Raw genomic sequence first — 22,885 nt, forward strand, 5'->3', positions numbered from 1 at the left:
CCCTCCCCAGCTGCCGACCGGCCTGCTCCCCCAGAGGCAGCTGCCCCTGCAGGAAGGGAGCTGCAGCTAGTGTGTGTGGGCCCATCGGTCGTTCTCCCTCTCGCTGGTCCTGCTGGCTTCCCTGCATGGCCGGTGGTCTGCAAGCCTGAAGCTGCTCGTTCCTCTCTCCTACGTGCCTCTTCTCACATTTTTTCAGCTGTTTCCCCTCCTCTCCTTCCTGGGCAGCAGGAGGCCATCAGCCTGAAGGGGAGGGAAACCCTATGGGAGGGCAACCCTATGGGAGGGCATGGATGCGGAGGGTTGGAGGGTGTTTTGGGGGTTCTGGAGGACATTGGGGGCCTTCTGGGGTTCGGAGTGACGGGAGATGTGGGATGGGCTCTGGGGCCCAGCGATGGGTGGGCAGGCAGTCTTTGGCGCTGCTCTCCCGGCCCCTGGATGGCTGGGATTTCCCTCTCTGGCCCCTGAGAATCTCGGCTCGGAGCCCCGCATTCCAGCCGGCTCCAGCCCCTATCTCTTGTCACTTGACTCCACTGGGCTCCAGTCCGGCACCACTCCCACTCCTCCAGCCCTGAGCTGGGGCAAGGTGGGCACCTCCGACTAGGAATTTCTCCTGCGAGAGTGAGAAGAGGGGGCAAAGGTGTCAGGACCCTCTGGCTTCCCCTACTCTCCCCTGCGAACCCCTCCATCTGGCATTGCCATGCCGCCTGACCCGGGCCGACGTGGGCCCAGGGTGTGGAATGTCCCAGCAGGGTGTGAGCGGCTGCAGCTCAGCTGGCCCGCCTGGCCGGGGCTTCCCCGAACTCAGCCCCTGGAGGGCGGGGCTGCCGGCCGCCCAGGTGAGTCCCTAAGGAAGCCTTGGCCCCACCCCCAGCGCGGCCCCACCCCCGGCCCAGCCTCCCCGGGCCCAGATTCCCCAGCGCCGTCTCCCGAGGGGTAGGTGCTCTGGAGGACGCCCTGGGGGCTTGGCGGAGGGGAAGGCGGGAAGAGGCAGTTCTCCGAGTGACCCTGGGGCTGTTTGTTAGCAGGGCCCTTGGCAGTTGGGGCGTCCTAGGGTTTGTGAACTTGTGCCTTTATGTGCCTTGGCCTCTCGCACGCGCCAGCCTCTTCCTGGTAGTGCTTTTGTGTACTTGTCTGGTTGGGACTTCGTGTTTCTTTTGTGGGACTGTTGTTTGGGACTGCACACAGGGTGTGAGTTTTTAGCTACTGTGAGGTGCAATGGGGCGGGGATCTGCAACAGAGACCGTCCTGCGACCGTGACGTTGTCTAGGCGTGGGGGGGGGGGGTGAAGAGGGGTCGGGGGGCCGACGTGGTGCTGAGTGGGACGGAGCACCTTCCACCACAAACTTTTCTGTGTCCCCGTGTCCACCGCGCAGCAGCTCTCTACCGTGTGACTGGCCTACCCTGTCCCTTTGCACGCTTCTTGTGTCTCTTTTTTCCCCTTCCTTTCTGGCTGCGTCTGATTTTCACTGTGCCTCTATTCTCCTCCTCCTCCCCACACCCACCTTGCCCGGGCTCCGTTGCTGGCCTCTCCTTGCGGGTGATCAGACCCTTCGGCACCCACCGAGGCCAGAGCGGACTGGGCCTAAGGGAGGCTCGCCCTGCGGAGGAGCAGGGCGCCCAGGGGAACCAGAGCCTGGGTCCCTGGGAAGACTGGGGAGTGCCCTGCGGCGCTGGGCAGAGGAACTGAAGGAGGGGTAGAGAGGAAGGGGCTAGAAGAGAGTGGGCCGGCCCGCAGGCTCTGGGGCCCTGGAGGAAGACGGCCCGAGGGTGCCAGGGAGGAGCTAAGGCTGGCGGGGTGGAAAGAGCCGCCTGGGGCCTGGCTGCACAGGTGAGCGCTGCTCCCTTCCGCTCTCGAACTCCCGCAGCGGGGCGGGGCGCCGGGCCTGTGGGAACCTGCTCCTTCCTCTGTGCCCCGGGGCAGCTCCCTGCGCTTTTCTCCCGGAACCAAGCCCAGAAGGAGGGGGGCGCCATCCCCTCGCGGGGCCTGCGTGTGTGGGAGGCCCTGAGCCGGGCTGCGGCCGCGCCGGGGGCCTCGGCTCCGGAGGTTGTCGTTCGTGGGGAAGCCGGGCGGGCTGCGAGTAGGTGGGGTCGCGGTGCGCAGCGGGCCGGGGCCGCAGCCGCGCGGCTGCCCGGGAGCGCGCGGCGGCGGCGGGATGCCGCGCCGGGGAGGGGCCGGGGGCTGGTTACCTGGGGGAGGCCGGGCGCGCGGGCCTTGCGGGTGGGCGTGGCGGGCGGAGGGCGGCGCCGGGCGCGGGAGCCGCGGGGACGACTCGGTCCGGGAGGGGAAGGGAGGGCCGCGAGCCCGAATCCGCCGCGCGAAGGCCGAGGGGAGGGAGCGAGGAGCGGGGGGAGGAGGGGAGGGAGCCGAGGCGAGGGGGAGGCGGTGCCTGGACCCATGCCGCCCCAGCCCCGGCTCCTCTCCCCGGAACAGGCCCCAGACAGCTGCTCGCGGGAGCCGCCTCCCGACACCCGAGCCCCGCCGGCGCCTCCCGCTCCCGGCTCCTGGCTCCCTCCGCCCCCCCTCCCCTCGCCCAGCCGCCGAGGAGGCCCCGCTCCGCGGTCGCACGCCTGGGTCTGCCGGGAAGCGCGATGAGAGGTAGGGACAGCGGCGGCGGCGGACCCCCGGGGCGAGGCCTGGGGCTCAGGGAGGCGCGGCGGCCGGAGGGCGCTGGCAGGCGGGGAGGCAGGACGTCCCGGGCTGAACTTGGCTGCCCAGCTCTTCTCAGTCCGACCTGCCCGCCTCCCCATGCTCTGGCTCACTGTCTGAAGACGGGGAAAGCCCCTGACTTCCGTGAAAGACCGTGTTCCAGCACTGAGAAAGGCCCCCTTCACTCAGCGTGGAGAAACAGGCCTGGAGGACAGGTGCTCCCATGGAGCCCCACTGAGTCATCTCATCTGCTCCTGGAGAAAGGGCCTGCCCGCCACCTGGCCAGTCCCTGCGGGCTTCTGCCCTTAAGCCTCCACCAGCCAACCCCCAGTTGGACAGCCTGGCCACAGCCCAGCAGAGAGAGGAACTGACACTCTAACCTACCAGTGACACCGCTCTTCCATGCTGGATGGCCAGGGATAATGTCACTGCCAGTGAGCACCACCCCCAGGGGCTCAGCACCCTGGCCCCCCACCCAGCCTTCACCCCACAGGTCCCCTGCTGGCTGGACATTCCTTTCCAGCACCTCCACCCCCTGCCAGGGTCTGGGCTCTGGCTCACTGGTGCTGAGGGGTGTAGATGTTTCCAGAATTGAGTGATGCAGTGGAGACAGGTGAAAGCAGAATGTATAGGGAAATGAACCAGAGAAATGGCTCTTGATCCGACTGTCACTTTTCCCGCCCAACTGTCCACCTGTTCCCTGCACCCTTGACTTCCTTCTGGCTTGGTCACCCTTGTGTGTTACGGGGTGGGCCCAGTTCTCTGGGGATCGTGTGCCCAAGAGCCCGAGTGTGTGTGTCTCACACTGTCTTCTGGTCACAGGAGCATGTGGTGTCTGTCATTTCATGTTCACAGGTGTCTGAAGGTGGCTATTCACTAGGTGACGGGGTTGGACTTTAAAGAATGCCAGGGTGTGTGGATGGCGTTGATGTGTGCAGTGGGTGGCTGCTTGCCCTGTCTCTGGAAGTCTGTCTGAGGGGTTGTCTGAGACACTGAGGGGTGTGTGTGCCACATTTAGCCCCAGTGTTTACAGCCAGCTCAGTAAGTTTGTGTGTCTTACCACGTGTGTGTGTGTGTGTGTGTGTGTGTGTACAGAGCTGTGAGGGTGGCGTTGTGTGGAGGGGGGCCGGGGAGAGTGAAGGGCCTGTGGCTGGGTGGCCTGGCCCTGGCTTGTGATTGGTTGTAATGGGGCAGGGTAGGGTGGGATTGGGTAGGTTTCTGGGCCTGACCACGTGTGTGACGGTGGGGTCAAGACGCAGTGGAGAGAGATGGGGTGATTGGGGATGTTGGGAAACGGGTTGCCCCAGATGTCTCTCTGCTCATCTGTGTTTCTCTGCTTGGCTCTGTGCCCCGTGTTTCTGAGCCTGCTCTAGTCACCTCTTGCTTTGTGTTTCTCGCTCTGTCTCCCCCTGCCTCCATCCTCTGCCTGCCTGTCTTTGTGTCTCTGCCCGGGGCTCCTCTTGGCTCTGTCTGGCTCTGATGACTCATCTGGGATAGGCATGAAGGTTTCTCAGGGGAACAAGAGTCCTGCTGTTCCCTGAGAGAGGTGGGGGTGGAGAGTGGCACCCAGGAATTCCAGACCAGTCTCCTGGGACTCCGGCAGCCTGCTCCCCTGCACCATGGCGCTGGACCCCAAGGGACCAGGCATGATGTTGTCTGGTTCTAGCCTGTCCTTTGATAACCAAGTTTCCCCTGCAACTCAGGCATCCCCCTCAGCTGCTGCTTCAGAGCTCTGGGGTCCCAGCTGCCTCTTACATTCCTGCCCTAGAGCATTGTGGGAGCAGCTGGAAGAGGACAAAGGGATGGGGGAGTATCCCCCACTCCCCCTACCTCCTGGGGTGACCTGGCTTCCTGGTCTTCAGACCCACCCTCATCTCCAAGGCAACTCAGCTTTTCCTCAGCCCTGGGCTCTTCCTCCAGAGGCAACCACCTTCTGAAAGAGGGAACTGGAGAGGGGATGTCTGGGTCTCTGGAGGGGAAGGCAGAGCAGGGAGAGCTGGGGACGGGATGCAGGGTGGGGTAGGGCTGTGAGAGGTGTCGGAAGTCCCTCAGGATTCCAGGGCCTGGAGAATCAGTGCAGGGCTCTGGGACCAGCACAGGTTAGGATGACTTTTCCTACAGCTGGGGCGGGGAGAGGAGTTGCTTGGGTTTGCGAGGAGATGCCAGCTGGAATGGTTTTAGGTGGAGTGAGCTGACTGGGCCTGGGAGGAAGAGAGAGGGGATTGTCCAACTTTAATGGGCACAGATCAGTGGGGATCATGCAGATTCCGATTCAGCAGGTCCAGGGCGGCTGAGATTCTGGGTGCTGCCGACGCTGCTGGGCCACAGGGCTGTAGAGGACAGTAAGATTGGAGGCGCTGGGCTCCCCACTTTAGAATTCTGGGCGTCTAGCTGGAGGGACCAGGGTCTGCTGGCCCAGACTTATCCGATGTTTAATTCTATCATATCCTCCACAAGGAGTTGCCCAGCCTTTTCTGGGACACCTTTATTTTTTAAAAATCAAAATAATTTTTATATTGTTTTAATTTTTTTACATATCACATGATTTTACATAAATGCATCAATGTTGCCCTATGTTACAGGATTTAGAAAAATAGTACAATCAGCCTGTCTTTACCCTTTTTGTTTGCTTTTTGTTCTTTTTCCTCGTTCATGTTAACTCATGTTATGTTTTATTGTTATAGTCTATTATGTCTCCCCTCTCTCTAGACGTACATACGGGTGTATATACAAACACGGAGGTTTCTTTATTCTTTGTTTTCAAAAGGTGGGATAATTTTTCATACTTCTGTATCTTGCTTTTTTTCTGTCTTTTTTCTTTGCCCTCTCTCCACCCCTGTATCTTGCGTTTTATAGTCAACACTTGCACAGGAAATTGCACTGTCAGATTTATTGCTACTTTGCTACTTTTCATAGCTGCATAGTAGTCCGTGAACCTTAATTTTTCCCCCAGCCCCTCCTTTGTGGGCATTCACATGGCTTACAGATTTGAGCTCTTACAAAAAGTGCATAACAAACATCTCTGGACGGTGCTTCTCCCACTCCATCTGGCTAGATCACTGGAAGAGGGAACGCTCTGTTGAAGAGGATGTGCATTTTTGATTGTAGTAGATATTGCTAGATCACTTTCCACATGGATGATAGTGCTACATTTCCACCATTGTAGATGGTGGCTTCCTTTTCGTCACTCTCTACCACCTAGAGATGTTGCAGCCTTAAGAAATACTTTGTCAATCTGATTTGTATTTCCCTGACGCTAGTGAATTTGACTAAAAAAAATGTATGCTGGCAATTTGGCTTTGCTTTTCTATGAAATGACTATTCAGATGCTTTGGCTATTTCTCTATTGGGTTGTTTATATGTTTCTTGTCAATTTGTAAGAGGCTTTAATTTATTATAATTATCAACCCTTTTTTACTGTATATGTTAAACATTTTTTACAGATGTTTGATCAGAGCCATTGTTTATGGGGTGTTTTGTCCTTTATTGATCAGGAGAATGGGCTTTTTTAGGCAAGTTATTAAACTGATCTCTGCCCCCGTTTCTTCATGTGTTAAATGTAATAGTATCTACCTTAAGAAGGGACTGTGAAGATAAAATTATGGATTCTGTTTAAGGGTTTAGCCTAGTGTCTGGCACATGGAAAACATTCTAAAAATATCCTTGATGCTGTTAAACAATTCCTGTTGTTATCATTTTACTGCTGTTGTCCCCAAAGCGGCCCATTCTGTCTCTGTCTATTGCTGTCGCCTGTGACTCAGTCCCTCTGATTAACTTAACCACTACCCATTTCGTCCCCTGCAGAGATGCTGTCCCCACCCCCTTAGGCCTGAGGGATCAAGAGCTATGGGGCCAGGGGCCCTCTCTTTTCTACTGCTGCTGCTTTTGGTGGCAACTGGAGATGCTGACATGAAGGGACATTTTGACCCTGGTGAGGAGACTGAATCACGGGCCCTTGAAGGGTGGGGCTTGAGAGGCAGAGAGTTGAGGGCCTTGACCTGTCACATGCCTGTTTTCACCCAGCCAAGTGCCGCTATGCCCTGGGCATGCAGGACCGGACCATCCCGGACAGTGACATCTCTGCCTCCAGCTCCTGGTCAGACTCCACTGCTGCCCGCCACAGCAGGTAAGTGGCACACCTGGCACAGCTGGGGCTGCCCCAAGCAGAGCTCCTGGGACCTCTGCGTGCCCTTCCAACTCCTCTGCCCAAGCCAAGAGGCTTCAAGAGGGCCCATGCCAATAAAACTCCTGGAGTCTGGGGTTGGGGGTGCTTGAATACTGGAGACAGAGACAGACCAAGGGCCACGTGTTCCCTATGACCTCCTTCCCCCTCCCAGGCTGGAGAGCAGTGATGGGGATGGGGCATGGTGCCCTGCAGGGTCGGTGTTTCCCAAGGAGGAGGAGTACCTGCAGGTGGACCTACAGCGGCTGCACCTGGTGGCTCTGGTGGGCACCCAGGGGCGGCATGCCGGGGGCCTGGGCAAGGAGTTCTCCCGGAGCTACCGGCTGCGTTACTCCCGGGACGGCCACCGCTGGATGGACTGGAGAGACCGCTGGGGTCAGGAGGTGAGGCAGATGGGGCAGTGCCCAGGGGAGGTTGGCTCTCCTCTCTTCCAGCTACACTTTAAGCACCACCTGTACACTGATGACGCTCTAGTTCATATCACCTCCAGCCAAGCCTTGCCCCTGAGCTCCATCCAGTATTGCAAACCTGACCACCTCTGGACCTCTCCATCTAGTTGTCTAATGGGCGTCTCAGACTTACCATTGACTTCCCAAGCTGAACTTGACTTCCACTCCCACCCCAAACCCGCTCCTCCCCCAGCATTTTCCAGCTCAGGAAATGGTGCCACCATTGCCCAGTTGCCCAGGCCATAAACTAAGGTGATATCCCCGATCCCTCTGCTTCTCTCCCCTCCTTCTTCCAAAGCATAAGCAGGGCCATCTGTTCTATCTCCTTGGCCGTTCCTGAATCCGATCACTCCTCACCACTCCACTCCCCTGCCCTAGCCTTGGATGAATGCAGTAGACACCAAACTGTTCTCCTTGTTTCTGCCCTTTTCTGCCTGGAGTCAAACCTCCACCTGGGGCTACGTCTAGTGGACCCTAGAACATGTAAATCAGATAGGTGCAGCTGGCTCACTCCCCTCCACTGGCTTCCACTCTGCCAGAGCAAAAGCTGGGCCCCTTGCCGTGCAGCTAGCCCGGCCTGGCCTGGCTCTTGCCTGCAGCTCCTGCTGCCCCTGGAACAAGCCAGGGCCCCTTCCCGCTGCTTCAGGACACTTCCACGGCTGTTCTCTGTGCCTGGAAAGCTCCTCCCCCTCACAGGCTCTCCCTCGCTCCCTTCAGTTCTCCCCAGGGTGTCCCCACGGAGCCTTTTCTGCCCCTGCAGGACTGAGATTCCAAGTAGGAGAAACCCCATCGCTGCCCTCCAGCCCGGAGGGGAAGGATGTCACAGGGAACCCCGCACCTCACTGCTCTGTCCCCACACCCTGCCCCCTGTTCTTCACAGCTGTTTCCCCAGCTGGAATCTCAATCACGTGGAGGCAGGGACTGACGTTCACCACTGAGAACAGGCTCGGCACAGAGTGGGCTCTCAGCCGGCTGCTGCTGAGTGAACAGAGGAGTGCAGCAGGCGGGAAAGCTGAGGCAGGGGTCCAGGGTTGTGGGGACTGGGTAGAATCTGGGCACAGTGGGATGCATGTCTTGGCGATGAATGGATGGAGCGAGCAAGGAGAGCGGGGAGCTGAGCCTGGAGCCTGAGGACAGACTGTCAGGGCTGGGAGAGGGTCAGAGTCTCTGCTCCAGATGCCTGGCTGCACCCCGGGTGCTGTGTGCCTGGTGCCGCCCTTGACGGATCTCTTAGTGGCCACCGTGGGCTGGAGCAGGGAGCAGCTGGTGGCTGGGAAGTGAGCTCTGACATGGAGCCCTTCCCACCTGTCCACCCTTGCCTCCTGGCACCCAGGTGATCTCAGGTAACGAGGACCCTGAGGGAGTGGTGCTCAAGGACCTTGGGCCCCCCATGGTCGCCCGACTGGTTCGCTTCTACCCCCGGGCTGACCGGGTCATGAGCGTCTGTCTGCGGGTGGAGCTGTACGGCTGCCTGTGGAGGGGTGAGTGGAGCAGCCCCTGAGGACGGTTTCCTGGCCTGGTGGGCGGGGAACGTGGAGCTGGGTATCCGGGATCCTCCTCCTCCTGTCGGGAAGCTATCACTCTGAGCGGGGAGGGGTCGCTCCCCGACACCAGTGGGCAAGCGGAGGGATAAGAGAAAGGGGCCTGAAACCTGCCTGGCCTGATGCAGGGCTGGGACGGAGGCTTCGTGCCTGACACCGCTCTCCCGCCCTGCCCAGATGGACTCCTGTCTTACACCGCCCCTGCGGGGCAGACGATGTACCTGTCAGAGGCCGTGTACCTCAACGACTCCACCTACGACGGACATACTGTTGGCGGGTGAGGGGAACAGGCCCGGCAGGATGGGGGCCTGGGATGGGAGGGAGGGCAGAGTGTGGGGGGCTGATGGGCAGTGAGATGGAAGAACTGGGGGGAGGTATCTGTTAGGTGGGGCCTCAAGGGACAGGAGTGGGATTGAAGGACAGCAGGGTGGCCACTGGCCCATATGACACTTTGTGCAAATTAGGAAAAGGCACCCCTTTGCTAACACACATTTGTTGGAAATTGTCACAATAGATACATCACAGATCACATGGCACCTCTTCCAGGTGTGACCTGCAAAGTACCTGTGATAGTCCTGGGGGTGGGGTGGGGGGAAGGGAGGAGTGAGCTGCACTAGGGTGGGGTGGGGGGCGAGTGGATGGGGGCCAGGCCACTGGGAGTGGGGGCATAGCACCTGGATGTCAAGACCCTCTTCCCCTCTCCTCTTCCTGGTGCCCTCCTGTCCAGGCTGCAGTACGGCGGTCTGGGCCAGCTGGCAGACGGCGTGGTGGGGCTGGATGACTTTAGGAAGAGCCAGGAGCTGCGGGTCTGGCCAGGCTATGACTATGTGGGATGGAGCAACCGCAGCTTCCCCAGCGGCTACGTGGAGATGGAGTTTGAGTTTGACCGGCTGAGGGCCTTCCAGGCCATGCAGGTGAGTGAGTCCAGCTCTCAGGGAGGGCTTTGAGGCTGGGCTAGGTGCTGCTGGGGCATCCCCAGGGCGCTCCTGGCCTTGACCCTGTGTCCCTCCTCCCTTCCCCCAGGTCCACTGTAACAACATGCACACGTTGGGAGCCCGCCTACCTGGAGGAGTAGAATGTCACTTCAAGCGGGGCCCTGCCATGGCCTGGGAGGGGGAGCCCATGCGCCACAACCTGGGGGGCAGCCTGGGGGACCCCAGAGCCCGGGCTGTGTCGGTGCCCCTGGGCGGCCGTGTGGGCCGCTTTCTGCAGTGCCGCTTCTTCTTTGCGGGGCCCTGGTTACTCTTCAGTGAGATCTCCTTCATCTCTGGTAAGCCCCTGGGTACGCCGACCCCCAGCCGTGGGACTGCCAGCTGACTTGGTTCCTAACCCTGCAGTGCCCCCAAAACACCCGAGCCTGGCATCCTGTCTGTCACCTGTGAGGCTTCTCAGCCAGGGTGCCCCTTCTGCCCCTGGTTCCCTGCATGTCTCTGTCTTTCCTTCATGCTGATGTTGAGCCAGTGTGATGGTACTGTTGTGAAGGTATTGGGCTCCTCTGTACTAGTTGAGAAATGGCCTCTTCTCTAAGCCTCCCGACACCCAGGACCCTCATACTGGGCTCCCCCCGGGAGCCTTCCACGTCCCCACCATCCAGCAAGTAAGGGTTAAAGTCCGCTCCAGCTGGGGCCTTCCAGCTGTGACTGAGTCACCCCTGCTCCCGCCCTTTCTGACAGCTCAGCGCCTCCCTGGGTCTCCCTGCCCTCTGACTCCCTCCTCTCTTCTCTTGCCTCTCCCCAGATGTGGTGAACGACTCCTCTCTCGCTCTGGGGGGCACCTTCCCGCCAGCCCCCTGGTGGCCGCCTGGCCCACCTCCCACCAACTTCAGCAGCTTGGGTGAGCACCCCGGGCCCCCTTGGGCGTGTGGACCCTGCGCGCTGTCCCTCCCCGGCCCCCCCTCCTGCGGTGCTGACCCTTCTGCCTCTGCCAGAGCTCGAGCCCAGGGGCCAGCAGCCCGTGGCCAAGGCCGAGGGGAGCCCGACCGCCATCCTCATCGGCTGCCTGGTGGCCATCATCCTGCTGCTGCTGCTCATCATCGCCCTCATGCTGTGGCGGCTGCACTGGCGCAGGCTCCTCGGCAAGGTGGGCAGCGCGCGACGCGTGCGTGTGTGTGCGTGTGTGCGTGCAGGGGCCGGCGGGGGCTGCGGGGCACAGCCTCGGTAGCATCGCGAGAGGAGGGCTCGTAAAGAGACCACTTCCGAAGGTGCAGGCAGGGTGTGTGGGAGTCCTAGGAGTAGGGCAGGTCCCAGGACCCGGGAGGAGTGAGTCTGGAGAGGGCGCTTGACAGGGGCGGTGGGCTCTGGTCCTCCCCGACGGAGGGCCTGTGAGAAAACAAACCCTGACCTCACTTTCTGTCCCCGCCAAACTCCTGCGGGGGCCCGCTCTGGCCAGCCCAAACCAGGCCTGTGCACTCGGTCTGCGCCGGTCAGCCTCGGGGGCAGGGGCGGTGGAAGCAGGTGGAGAGCGGAGCCGGAGGGGAAACGGAAAAGGCCGGGCACAGCCCGAGCCACGTCTCCCAGCCAGAGTCCAGTGGGGTGATCGCGTGAAGGTTGCTAATCATGAACAGGTCAGAGTTGGGCTGGAATCCCGTTGTGGGACATCAAGGAATTTACTTAGATGCTCTTGAACTTCACTTTCTTTACATGAGATGGCGCCGATGTGGCTACAGACACAGGGCGGTTGTGAGGGCTAAGGGAGAGAACGTAGGCACAGCGTGTAGGCATGGCGGTAGGAAAGTGCCGGGAAGCCTGTGCCGAGCAGCGGCCGCAGTTAACCCTTCCCGCTCCCATGACCAGGCAGAGCGGCGGGTGTTGGAAGAGGAGCTGACGGTTCATCTTTCTGTCCCTGGGGACACCATACTCATCAACAACCGCCCAGGTCCTCGAGAGCCACCCCCTTACCAGGAGCCCCGGCCTCGTGGGAATCCGCCCCACTCTGCTCCCTGTGTCCCCAGCGGCTCTGGTAAGACCTGCCTCGTTCCAGGCCCAGCTCCGTCCTCTCTGCCTGTTTTCTTATCGTATCCCTTCCCCTCTCCTTTCCCATTCTCTTCTTTTCCTGTCTTCCCCATTCTCAACTCATTTTCTTATTTCTGTGCCCCTGGGTACTGTCTATATCAGTCCATGTCCCTACCACATAATCTCTGCCCAAAACGTCCCACATATTCCGCATACTGCCCCGTGCTGTCATCCCATCTCTGTCCCACTTCCATCTCTCCGGTTTCTTTCTTTCTTTTTTTTTTTTTGAGACAGAGTCTCGCTCTGTTGTCCAGGCTAGAGTGCCGTGGCGTCAGCCTAGCTCACAGCAACCTCAAACTCCTGGGCTCAAGTGATCCTCCTGCCTCAGCCTCCCGAGTAGCTGGGACTACAGGCATGTGCCACCATGCCTGGCTAATTTTTTTCTATATATATTTTTAGTTGTCCAGATAATTTCTTTCTATTTTTAGTAGAGACGGGGTCTTACTCTTGCTCAGGCTGTTCTCGAACTCCTGACCTCAAGCAATCCTCCCACCTCGGCCTCCCAGAGTGCTAGGATTACAGGCGTGAGCCACTGTGCCCGGCCGTCTTTGGCTTCTTTTTGTACCCTCTCATTGTGTCTCCCTTGCCCCTCTTCTTTCTCCTAGATTCACCATGTTTGTTCCTTCCATCCATCTTTCTTTTTATTTTTATTTTTTTTTGGAGACAGAGTCTTGCTCTGTTGCCTGGGCTAGAGTGCCGTGGCATCAGCCTAGCTCACAGCAACCTCAAACTCCTGAGCTCAAGCCATCCTCCCACCTTGGCCTCCCAGAGTGCTAGGATTATAGACGTGAGCTACTACGCCCGGCCCATCCATCCTTCTATCTATATTTATACATTCATTTGCCTGTTCGTCTGTACATCCATCCATCCATCCATCCATCATCCATTCATCTAACGTCCATCCTGCTGTCCATCCTACCGTCCATCCATTATTCATCCATCCATATTCATCAATCCATCCGTCTATATTTCTATATTCATGCACCCATTTGTCCATCTATCCAACCATTCAAATATCTGTTTATCATCCAGCCATCATCCATTCGTCCTTCCCACCATCCTCAATCTGTCTGTCCACCCATTTGTCATCTACCCAGCTATCCGTCACTCCCCAGGTCCTTGTTCTGTCCCGTCTCTGTCTCTTAGTACAGTCATTCCCATCAGCCCTGGTCTTGGCCTATTCTGGGTCTCCCTGTCTGTCCAGCCTTGAGTCTCATCCCTTCCCCGTGTCTCCCCCCTCCTTCTCCCGACAGCGTTGCTGCTCTCCAATCCAGCCTACCGCCTCCTTCTGGCCACTTACGCCCGCCCCCCTCGAGGCCCCGGCCCCCCCACACCCGCCTGGGCCAAACCCACCAACACCCAGGGTAAGCCCCTCTGCCCCTGGGCTCCGCCAGCCTCCCTACACCTCTGCTGGGGCAGGGAAAAGCCCTCACACCTTGCACTCCCTCCTCGCCCCACTGTGGCCTCTTCTGCTCTCCCGAGCTCCCAGGGAGGAAGCTCTTGTGCCGTTAGCTCACCTCTGCTGCTGCTTGCTCCTTCTTAAGGACTCCCCCTTGAACTGAGGAGTAGAAAGCTTACTGGTTCTCAGCTCTGCCCCTCCTCCTCCTCCAGCCATCTCTTCAGCTCTCCAGAGCTAGGCAGGAGGTTGCTGTGGTGGCCCCAGGCTCTCCTGTGACTCCTTTGTTCTCCCCTCTCTAGAGCTGCAGGAGGAGGGCCTCACCCTGGGCGCTTGCCCTGTCCCCCACGTGTCCTCTCTCTGCAGTCCCAGAGGTGAAGGCTCTTGCCCCCACCCTTCTGTCTGCTCCTCCCCCCCTCGGTGTTGCCTTCTCACTGTGGCCCCTTCCCCGGGGCTAAGAGGGGACAGCTCTGCTTCCTCTCCTGTGTGTACACACCTGTGTTGGGGCTGTGAGCCACTGTCACCCTCTCCCTCTGTGTGCCTGTCTCTGCTTGTCTTTGAGCCTGGTGTGTTGGGTTGGGAGGGTCTGGGTGCAGCGGTAGGAGCCAGGCTGAAAGCAGGTAGAGTAGCTGGCGGGGAGGGAGCTGGTGGAGAACGGGCCGAGGGTTTGTAAAGGGAAGGTGACTGGTTGCTGGGACCATCCTTCTTCCAAGGTGGGCAGAGGAAGTCTCTTCCAACCGGGACTTATCTCAGGGTCTCATGGGATGTGCTGGGAGATGCCTAGAGTAAGATTATGGCAGTTTCCGTCAGCCATTTCCGTTGCCTTGAAAACCTCTGGAACAGCTAACTCACCCCAGGTGGGCGTGCTGTCTGTTGAGGCTGGTGGGTGGATACCAGGGAAGATACAGGGCAGAGCCAGTCTCTCACCCGACTGGAGACCGGCTTCGGGGAGGCGGGGGTGTGGAGAACTCTGCTCTCAGGCGCTGTCCCTGATGCCTCGTCCTGTCTTCTTCCCCTCACCCCCCAGCCTGCAGCGGGGACTATATGGAGCCTGAGAAGCCGGGTGCCCCGCTTCTGCCCCCGCCTCCCCAGAACAGCGTCCCCCATTATGCCGAGGCTGACATTGTCACCCTGCAGGGCGTCACTGGGGGCAACACCTATGCTGTGCCCGCGCTGCCCCCAGGGGCGGTCGGGGATGGGCCCCCCAGAGTGGATTTCCCTCGGTCGCGGCTCCGCTTCAAGGAGAAGCTTGGCGAGGGCCAGTTTGGGGAGGTAAGGAGGATGCCTGCATGGCCCCCCAGCCAGGAGCCTTGGTCAGCTGTGACCGTGTTGCCCCATTTGACCCTGTGACCTCGGTGAACCTTGTTGAGACCCCCTATCAAAAGATCTTCTTTTTCCAGGTGCACCTGTGTGAGGTGGAGAGCCCTCAAGATCTGGTCAGTCTTGATTTCCCCCTTAATGTGCGCAAGGGACAACCGTTGCTGGTAGCGGTCAAGATCCTACGGCCAGATGCCACCAAGAATGCCAGGTGAGGACCAGGGATGGCGTCTGGAAGCTGTGGAGGGTGGGGAGCAACCTAGCGAGAGCTATGGTGCAGACGGACCCAGGGTGCTGTCTTGGAGAGGGGGTTGCGTTCGTGCTGCGGGTGGGGGCGCCTGGTCCACCTGAGCAGAAGGGCAGGTGCAGGCCGCCCCCTGGGCGCTCCTCCCACCTGCCCCCTGCCTCTCCAGGAATGACTTCCTGAAGGAGGTGAAGATCATGTCGAGGCTCAAGGACCCCAACATTATCCGGCTCCTGGGCGTGTGTGTGCAGGACGACCCCCTCTGCATGATCACCGACTACATGGAGAATGGCGACCTGAACCAGTTCCTCAGTGCCCACCAGCTGGAGGACAAGGCGGCCGAGGGCGCCCCTGGGGACGGGGAGGCTGCCCAGGGGCCCACCATCAGGTACCCACCCGCCCAGCCTGGGCCTTCCCTGAGAGCTCCCCAAGGGGTCTCCTCTCCCCTCACTGCAGCCCGGAGGAAAAGAGGGCAGCATGGGGTGGGGAGGTCGGGAGGGGTTCCGGGAGGGACTGGCACAAGGAACGTGTGACATGTTAGTCCAAGACCGTGGACAGAGAGGCTGGAAATGACGGTGTGAGGGCAGGGAGGAACTTGAGCCCTGCGGTGACTTCCCGTCTGCCCTCTCTCAGCCTCCTCCGCCCATGTCCAGATTGGGGAGCGTAGTGCAAGAAGAGCTCCCTAGGGCTGGATGGGCCAGAGAGGCTGAGTGGAAGCCCCGCAGCCTTGCGTGGGCATGTGGGCATTCCTTCTCGGCTCGGGGAGAGGGCTCCCCTTGGTCTCCTGGATGGGAATCTGAAGCTGCCCCCCATGACCCTCTGTTGTGGGCCCCCTTTCTCAGCTACCCAATGCTGTTGCACGTGGCGGCCCAGATCGCCTCGGGCATGCGCTATCTGGCCACACTCAACTTTGTGCATCGGGACCTGGCCACGCGGAACTGCCTGGTTGGGGAGAATTTCACCATCAAAATTGCTGACTTTGGCATGAGCCGGAACCTCTACGCCGGGGACTATTACCGCGTGCAGGGCCGGGCGGTGCTGCCCATCCGGTGGATGGCCTGGGAGTGCATCCTCATGGTGAGCACCCCGGAGACAGGCCAGCAGGGTCAGGCAGGTGGGGAGAGCACCGGCTGCCACTCACAGCTCTGGCGTCCCCACTCACTTGCCTCCTCTGGGCTGCAGCTTCCTCCTCTGTAAAGCAAGGGTCCCCCTGGCTCACGGGACTGGAGAAAGCAGGGTGCAGTGGTACGGTGGTATGACAGGAAGGGGGGCATGGAGTCGGGGTGGCACAGAGCTCAGAGATGAGGGGAGGGAGGAAGCTGGAGACAGAAGGGGTTGGGCGGGAGATAGGGTCAGGACCAGAAAACGAGGGTGGGCCAGGGCCCAGGAGGGGGACTGTGGAGAGAGAAGGCAGAGCCGGTGGGAGAGGGGTGGGCTTGCTTGGAAAGGTGGGCCCGCGACTGGAGGGCCTGGGCTTGGGAGGGCTCAGGCCGCAGTGCGGCCCGCAGTGGATGTGGGGCTCCCCCGGTGTGATGCCTGATGCCCTGCTCTGCCTTTGTTGCCTTCTCCGTGTGCCAGGGGAAGTTCACAACTGCAAGTGACGTGTGGGCCTTTGGGGTGACCTTGTGGGAGGTGCTGATGCTCTGCAGGGCCCAGCCCTTTGGGCAGCTCACCGACGAGCAAGTCATCGAGAACGCAGGGGAATTCTTCCGCGACCAGGGCCGGCAGGTCAGAGCGGAGGGAAGGGAAGGTGGGTGTGAGGTCGGGGCGGGGGCATGACGTGGACATCTTGGAGACTAAAGAGCATTTGTCCCCTGCCCCTCCTTCACACGGTGACAATGCAGGTGTACCTGTCCAGGCCGCCTGCCTGCCCACAGGGCCTGTATGAGCTGATGCTTCGGTGCTGGAGCCGGGAGCCCGAGCAGCGACCACCCTTTGCCCAGCTGCATCGGTTCCTGGCAGAGGACGCGCTCAACACGGTGTGAACCACAGCGTCAGCTGCCCCTCCCTCAGCGAGCCATCCAGGGGAAGCCAGCGACACTAAAACAAGAGGCGCCAACGGCCCCCCCACCTCACTCCCCTCCTGACCCGGCACCTCTGAGAGAGGCAGTGACTGCAGGTGGGCTGGGCCTGCCTGGACACGCTCACATCTCCTTCCTGTTCTTCCTTCCTAGAAGTCCCCACCGCCCCCAGCTGGCCCTGTGGATGGGACCTCTCTGACCCCTCTAGCCGTCCTTGGGGAAGGGTGAGGGCAAATATAGGGCAGACACTGGACATGGCCCGTCGGAACTCCTGGGCCCCACTGGACAACACTGGTTCCTGGAGAGGTGGCTGTGCCCCCAGCCTCTCTTCCTGTCACACACTGGACCCCACTGGCTGAGAATCTGGAGGGAGGGAGGAGGACAAGAGGGGGAGAAAGCTGTTCCCTTGTGCTTGCTCCTGCAACTGTCCTCAGCTTTGGGTTCTTCCTCCTCCACCACCTGGAACACTGGACCTGGGGTGATCCCTGCCCCAGCCCTCAGTCAGCCCAGCTTCCCACCTGCCACGTTGTAGCTAGAACTTCTCTAAGCCTGTCCGATTCTGTGAGTAAATACTGAGATTAGGGGGAAAGAGGGAGCAGTGGCCTGTGGCCCTGGGGTTGGACATCTCTATTGTAGCTGCCATATTGGTTTTTCTGTAATCACTTGGGGTTTGTACATTTTTGGGGGGAGAGACACAGATTTTTACACTAATATATGGACCTAGCTTGAGGCAATTTTAATCCCCTGCACTAGGCAGGTAATAATAAAGGTTGAGTTTTCCACAGCTGTGTGTTTTCTGGGGTTTTGATAAAATCTTCCTCCTGCTCCTCACTCCTGGCCCATTTCCTGTCTTCCTTCTCCTCTTTTTCCTTCCTCTCCCCATTCCATTTCCCACCACCTATTTGCCCAACATCCTGTTCTGTTTCTGCATGGCCCGGCCCCTCATCAGCTCAGCACCGCTGCAGGGGGCCTGGGGGGGCTCAGTCAGGCCGGCGCCATGGACCCCTCTGGCAGTCTGGAGAGGTCTGATTCCTTCTCAGAATTGTTTTAAAACCCATAAAATAAAATGTGTAGGATTACGAAGGAAACCAATTGAAACAGTTTACCAAAATGTTAAGAAATTATGATATAGTAATATATGTGCTTCTTTTTAATAACATCTAGCAACAAGTGTCATAACTACTTATATTTTCCAAATAGCAATGAGAATAAACAATATTTTGAGATATTTATAACCGTAGTGGATATAAACATAGCTGTCTAGTAGTGATAAGTCACAGGTACTGCTAATACTATTAATACTGCTAATACTATTAATACTTGGGGGTTTGGCCCATATTCATAATTGAAGGAAATACTGTTTTTCAGTTAGAGGTTAGTAAAAGTAAAGGTGTAATTTCTTTTTCTTGCCCCAATTCTAGGACCCTCTGAGGTCTGGGAGTCCCAGGTGGAAAATCCTTGGACTGGGCTGGCCAAGTGTGCAAATGGCCCCATGGTTGCGAGCTGCTGGGACTGGAGCCAGAACCAAGAACCCAAATTATCTCAGAGGCTTGGAAGGATGAGCCACAGCCGCCAAGAGAGCATTTAGCAAAGAGTTCAAATTTGGTTGGAAAGGGAAAAAAATCGGTTGCAAGTATTGGATAAGGCAGGCCCGTCTTAAAGGCAGTTCATGTGAAATAAAGACCCTAGCGTTTTGGTTGATGATATTTACAAAGTGAGGCAACTGGATAATGAGGATAACAATACAGACAATTAAATCTGAGGCTGAATTAATAGGCCCTCGGGGCCCAGGTCACAGATCTAATAGTCCCGCTAAAGCCTACGCAGGTCCGACCACTGATTTAGGTCAGGCACTCATAGGTTAGTGTTTGGAGGCCAGAACCCAGAATAGTGAGCCCGATGATGCCCAAATCTCTGAGCTCAGAACTTTCTCTTTGAGCCCTAGACCTATATAACCACCTGGAGTTCATTTAAATGTCAGTCTCAGCGTGTCCAAACCTGCTCCTCTTCCACGCTCTCCTGACTTGGTGAGTGGCAGCATCACCCACTTAGCTACACAAGCTGCCCAAGGTGTCATCTTTTTTTTTTTTTTTTTTGAGACAGAGTCTCAGTCTGTTGCCCATGGCGTCAGCCTAGCTCACTGCAACCTCAAACTCCTTGGCTCAAGCAATCCTCCTGCCTCAGCCTCCCAAGTAGCTGGGACGACAGGCATGCACCACCACGCCCAGCTAATTTTTTTCTATTTTTAGTAGAGATAGGGGTCTGGGGGGGGGTCTCGTTCTTGCTCAGGCTGGTCTCCAACTCCTGACCTGAAGCGATCCTCCCACTTCAGCCTCCCAGAGTGCTAGGATTACAGGGGTGAGCCACTGTGCCTGGCCCCAAGGTGTGATCCCTGACACCCCTTCTCCCTTACCTTCACTGCCCAAGACCAGCCCAGCACAAAGCTCTGCTGATTTGCCTCCCAAATCTCCCTGGGGCTCATCATCTCTGTCTCCATTACCCTCCTGGCACACGCTGCCTCCATCTTGCCTGGACCACTGCAGTGGTCTAGCTGGTCACCCAGATCTGCTCATGCCCCCTGCATAAATCCGACTCCAACCTTTTATTTCAAACCCTTTAGTGGCTTCTCATTGATATTAAAGAACAAAATCTTCCTGGTCTATGTTGGCTCCCATGTGCTGCTCCAGCATCCTCCCTGTCCCTCTCCTCTGTGCACCACTGGCCTTCTTTCACTTTCCCCCCATGGGCCACAGTCCTTCCAACTGCATGGTCTCTGTAGCATGCTGTTCCCCCACCTGCGGTCTCTGCCTTGTCAACTCCCGCCTGCCCTTCAGCTATCTTCCCTGACTTCCCCAACCAGGTCAAAGCCCCTATTGATGTCTCAGAGCACACGAATCTCTTTTTTGCAGCACTTACTACAGGTGCAATTTTACATGTACTTGTGCATGCATTTTTTAAATGCCTGCCTCTCCCACTAGACCATAAGCTGCACAGGAGCAAATTCCTGAAACACAGGGCTCAAAAAATATTGGTTGAAAGAAAGATCTGCATCAAATACCTGACGGGCTAACAAAATAGATTCTGTGTAGTTAGAGAACTAGGATTAAGTGAAACTTACAGACAATAATACTTTACTAAGCGCCCACTATATGCCAGATATTGTACTTATTACATATTATCTTATTTAATACCACAATATATGAAGCAGTTAAAATTGCCGTTTCACAGAGAAGAAAACTCTGTTACGTTAGGCAACGTGCCCAAGGCGCACAGTAAACTGTGAAGCCGGTGGGAAGTGGGCCTGTTGGCTGCTGGCTCCCTGTTCTCTAGGATGCTGCCTGGGAGGAAGGGTCGTGAGCTTTCTATCACAGGAATTTTCAAGTACAGGCTGGAAACCCTGTGTTGTGAAAAGAACTCTTGCCATAGCTTCCGCTCCTAGGCCCTCTTCTTAGGCCCAGCTGGCTCATCAGGCTGATTTCTTCCTTACGTCAGTTCCAGGAACTCAGTCTGTGCTCAGTTCCTGCCATCGGACATCCTGCCCTCATCCACGGCATCCCTCAGGGACGGGTCTCCAAGAGAACTCCGCAATGATGGAAACGGTCTACATCTATGGTGTCTAGCAGGTACCCACTAGCCACCTGTAGCCATTGAGCACTTGAGATAGGGCTGGTGCGACTGAGAAACTGAAATTTAAATTTTATTTTCGTTAATTTAAATTTAAATAGCCACAGGTGGCTAGCTGCTACCATACTGGACAGCACGGCTTTATAGCCTAGGAAACCGTGACACAGTCAACCTATCTCCCCTGGCCTGCTCCCTTCAGTTTTACACACACATAAAAGCTTCTTACAAAGATAGCATTGGACAGTGTATGCCATTTTGTAATTTGCTTTTCTCCCACCAAAGTTGGGTTGTAGATAGTTCCAGGCCAGTATGACCTCCTCTTTTAAGAGTTGCCTGGTAGTCTACTTTGTTGCAATGACCCACATTTTATCTAACCAACCCCCAGTGGTGGACATTTGGGCTGCTTCCTTCAATTCCTTCCTTCTTCCTTTCTCCCTTCCCTCCCTCCTCCCTCCCCTCCCTTCCTCCCTCTTTGACGGGGTCTCACTCTTTCACCCAGGCTGGAGTGCAGTGGCACGATTATAGCTCACTGCAACCTGGAACTCGTGGGCTCAAACGATCCTCCCACCTCAGCCTCCCCCCTCGACAGGACTACAGGCGTGCACCACCATGCCTGGCTGATTTAAAAATTTTGGAGAGACAGGGTCTTGCTATGTTGCCAAGGCTGGTCTTGAACTCCTGGCCTTCAGTGACTGGGATGACAGTGTGAGCCACCACATTGGCTTCATTGTTTTTATAACACAACAACAAATACATTTCAATAAACATCTTTGCATGCATATCTACACTAAAGTGGGAGAATTCCACTATGATACATTTCCCAAGGCTGGAGTTGCTAGGTCAAAGGGGGTAGTTACACTAAACTTGGTAGATACTGACAAATTGACCTTAAAAAGGTATGGTTATGTCAGCCTTCAACTAATGTGTGAGTGTGCTCCCACATACTGGCCACATTGAAGTTGTCAAGCCTTAATTTTTTTTTTCTTTTTTGCTAATCTTTTATCGTTTCTTTAATCTCTGATACTTTGTTTCTTTAACTTACTTTTCCTTAATTACTAGTGAAGTTGACAGTTTGTCTCTTTATAAGGCATTGTATTTCTTTTGTTTATTGTCTATCTCTTTTGCCAATCTTTCTATTTCTTTTTCTTATTACTTTGTAAGAGCTCTTTGTATTTTGTCTATTTCATCAACCATTTCTTCCCAGACTGTAAATTGTCTTTTAACCTTACTTAACGTTTGCCATAAAGAAGCTTTGTCAGTTTTGTGGTGTTCTTTGAAGATTTCAGACACTGATTGCTAAAGAAATGTGGAACAGAACAAACATGGGTGGGCCACAAAGCACAACAAAGTCTTTCAAAGACCTTGCCATTTTGGTCCCTGGCCTCTTGCAAATGTGCTTCAAATTACAGCTTGGGCCCTTCCCAGCTGTCCGATCATGGACAAATTTCTTAATCTCTCCGGGCTCTGGTCTTCTAGTCTGCAAAATGGGAATAACATCTGCATATAGGGATTTGGAGAAACATGTAGTTCTGGCCTTGGTTAAAGACTTCCTCTGGGCCTGGCACAGTGGTTCACACCTGTAATCCTAGCACTCTGGGAGGCCGAGGCAGGAGGATCACTTGAGGTCAGGAGTTCAAGACCAGCCTGAGCAAGAGTGAGACACCATCTCTACTGAAAATAAAAAAAATTAGCGGGGCATGGTGGCGCATACCTGTAGTCCCAGCTACTCGGGAGGCTGACGTAGAAGGACTGCTTGAGCCCAGGAGTTTGAGGTTGCTGTGAACTAGGCTGACACTACGGCACTCTAGCCCAGGCAACAGTGAGACTCTTTTGCAGGGGGAAAAAAAAAAAAAGACTTCCCCTGCCTTTCTCTGCAGTAGGTTCAAAAACCAAATCAGAGCAAACAATTGGTTTCTTTTAAAAACTGTTTTTATTAGGGTCTTCTAACTAAACGGGGGTTGGAAACATGGTGACGGAGAAATTAAGATTTATTGAGTACTTACCAGCCAAGTAGGGCACACTGGATCGTTAACTCGCAAAAACGCCCTGGAGTGCATTTTATCCCCATTTTACCGGGAGCAACCGAGCTCAAGGAATCCAGTTTTGTGGTATCTAAGGCTAAGCGCCTCCTCCAGGAAGGCTCCAGGCACTTCTCCCGGCGTCCCGCCTCCGCCCGGGCAGGTTACACGCGCCGTTAGCCGCATGGGCGGAGAGCGCCACAGAACCAACTGGCCCGGCTTCTCGTGTTCCCGGCTCTCTCAATTAAAACCCAGCTTCTCGCCCCGCGGCTTCCCGCGATGCCTTTCGGGATTTGTAGTCAGACGTCCTCAGCCCGCTCCGAGACGAACAAGAGCAAGACTCTAATTCCCAGTATGCCCCGCACCGGGCAAGTGCAGCGCCTATTCTCTTCCTCCTCGCTTTTCCACTCGTTCCCTTTCCTGGCTTCTCTGAA

At 56.8% G+C, this 22,885-nt stretch overlaps 1 protein-coding gene across 3 annotated transcripts; it reads left to right on the top strand.

Moving 5' to 3' along the window:
* The first annotated feature begins 2,468 nt into the window (after positions 1-2,468).
* Positions 2,469-17,550, top strand: DDR1 (discoidin domain receptor tyrosine kinase 1). 3 transcript variants are annotated; one of them, XM_069488954.1, is made up of 18 exons: positions 2,469-2,596; positions 6,452-6,578; positions 6,671-6,773; positions 6,985-7,213; positions 8,613-8,760; positions 8,998-9,097; positions 9,548-9,734; positions 9,844-10,090; positions 10,558-10,653; positions 10,748-10,899; positions 11,613-11,778; positions 13,085-13,195; positions 14,255-14,499; positions 14,628-14,755; positions 14,958-15,176; positions 15,631-15,865; positions 16,367-16,516; positions 16,633-17,550. In XM_069488954.1, the coding sequence occupies exons 2-18, from the start codon at positions 6,494-6,496 to the stop codon at positions 16,771-16,773; spliced, it is 2,742 nt and encodes a 913-aa protein (XP_069345055.1). In that variant the 5' UTR covers positions 2,469-2,596; positions 6,452-6,493; the 3' UTR covers positions 16,774-17,550. The 3 variants fall into 3 exon arrangements, with proteins under 3 accessions (XP_069345055.1, XP_069345056.1, XP_069345057.1); XM_069488955.1 differs by lacking the exons at positions 2,469-2,596; positions 13,085-13,195 and adding an exon at positions 3,070-3,081; XM_069488956.1 differs by lacking the exons at positions 2,469-2,596; positions 13,085-13,195 and having other exon boundaries at positions 6,446-6,578.
* The last annotated feature ends 5,335 nt before the right edge of the window (positions 17,551-22,885 follow it).

The sequence above is a fragment of the Eulemur rufifrons genome, chromosome 15 (assembly GCF_041146395.1).
Source record: "Eulemur rufifrons isolate Redbay chromosome 15, OSU_ERuf_1, whole genome shotgun sequence".
NCBI lineage: Eukaryota > Metazoa > Chordata > Mammalia > Primates > Lemuridae > Eulemur > Eulemur rufifrons.

Bases quoted from the DNA above. Each gene is read 5' to 3' on its own strand.
- DDR1 (XM_069488954.1), top strand. From the start codon at position 6,494: ATGGGGCCAGGGGCCCTCTCTTTTCTACTGCTGCTGCTTTTGGTGGCA. The intron at 6,579-6,670 runs GTGAGGAGACTG...GTTTTCACCCAG, and splicing joins GAAGGGACATTTTGACCCTG to CCAAGTGCCGCTATGCCCTG. The intron at 10,654-10,747 runs GTGAGCACCCCG...TGCCTCTGCCAG, and splicing joins CACCAACTTCAGCAGCTTGG to AGCTCGAGCCCAGGGGCCAG.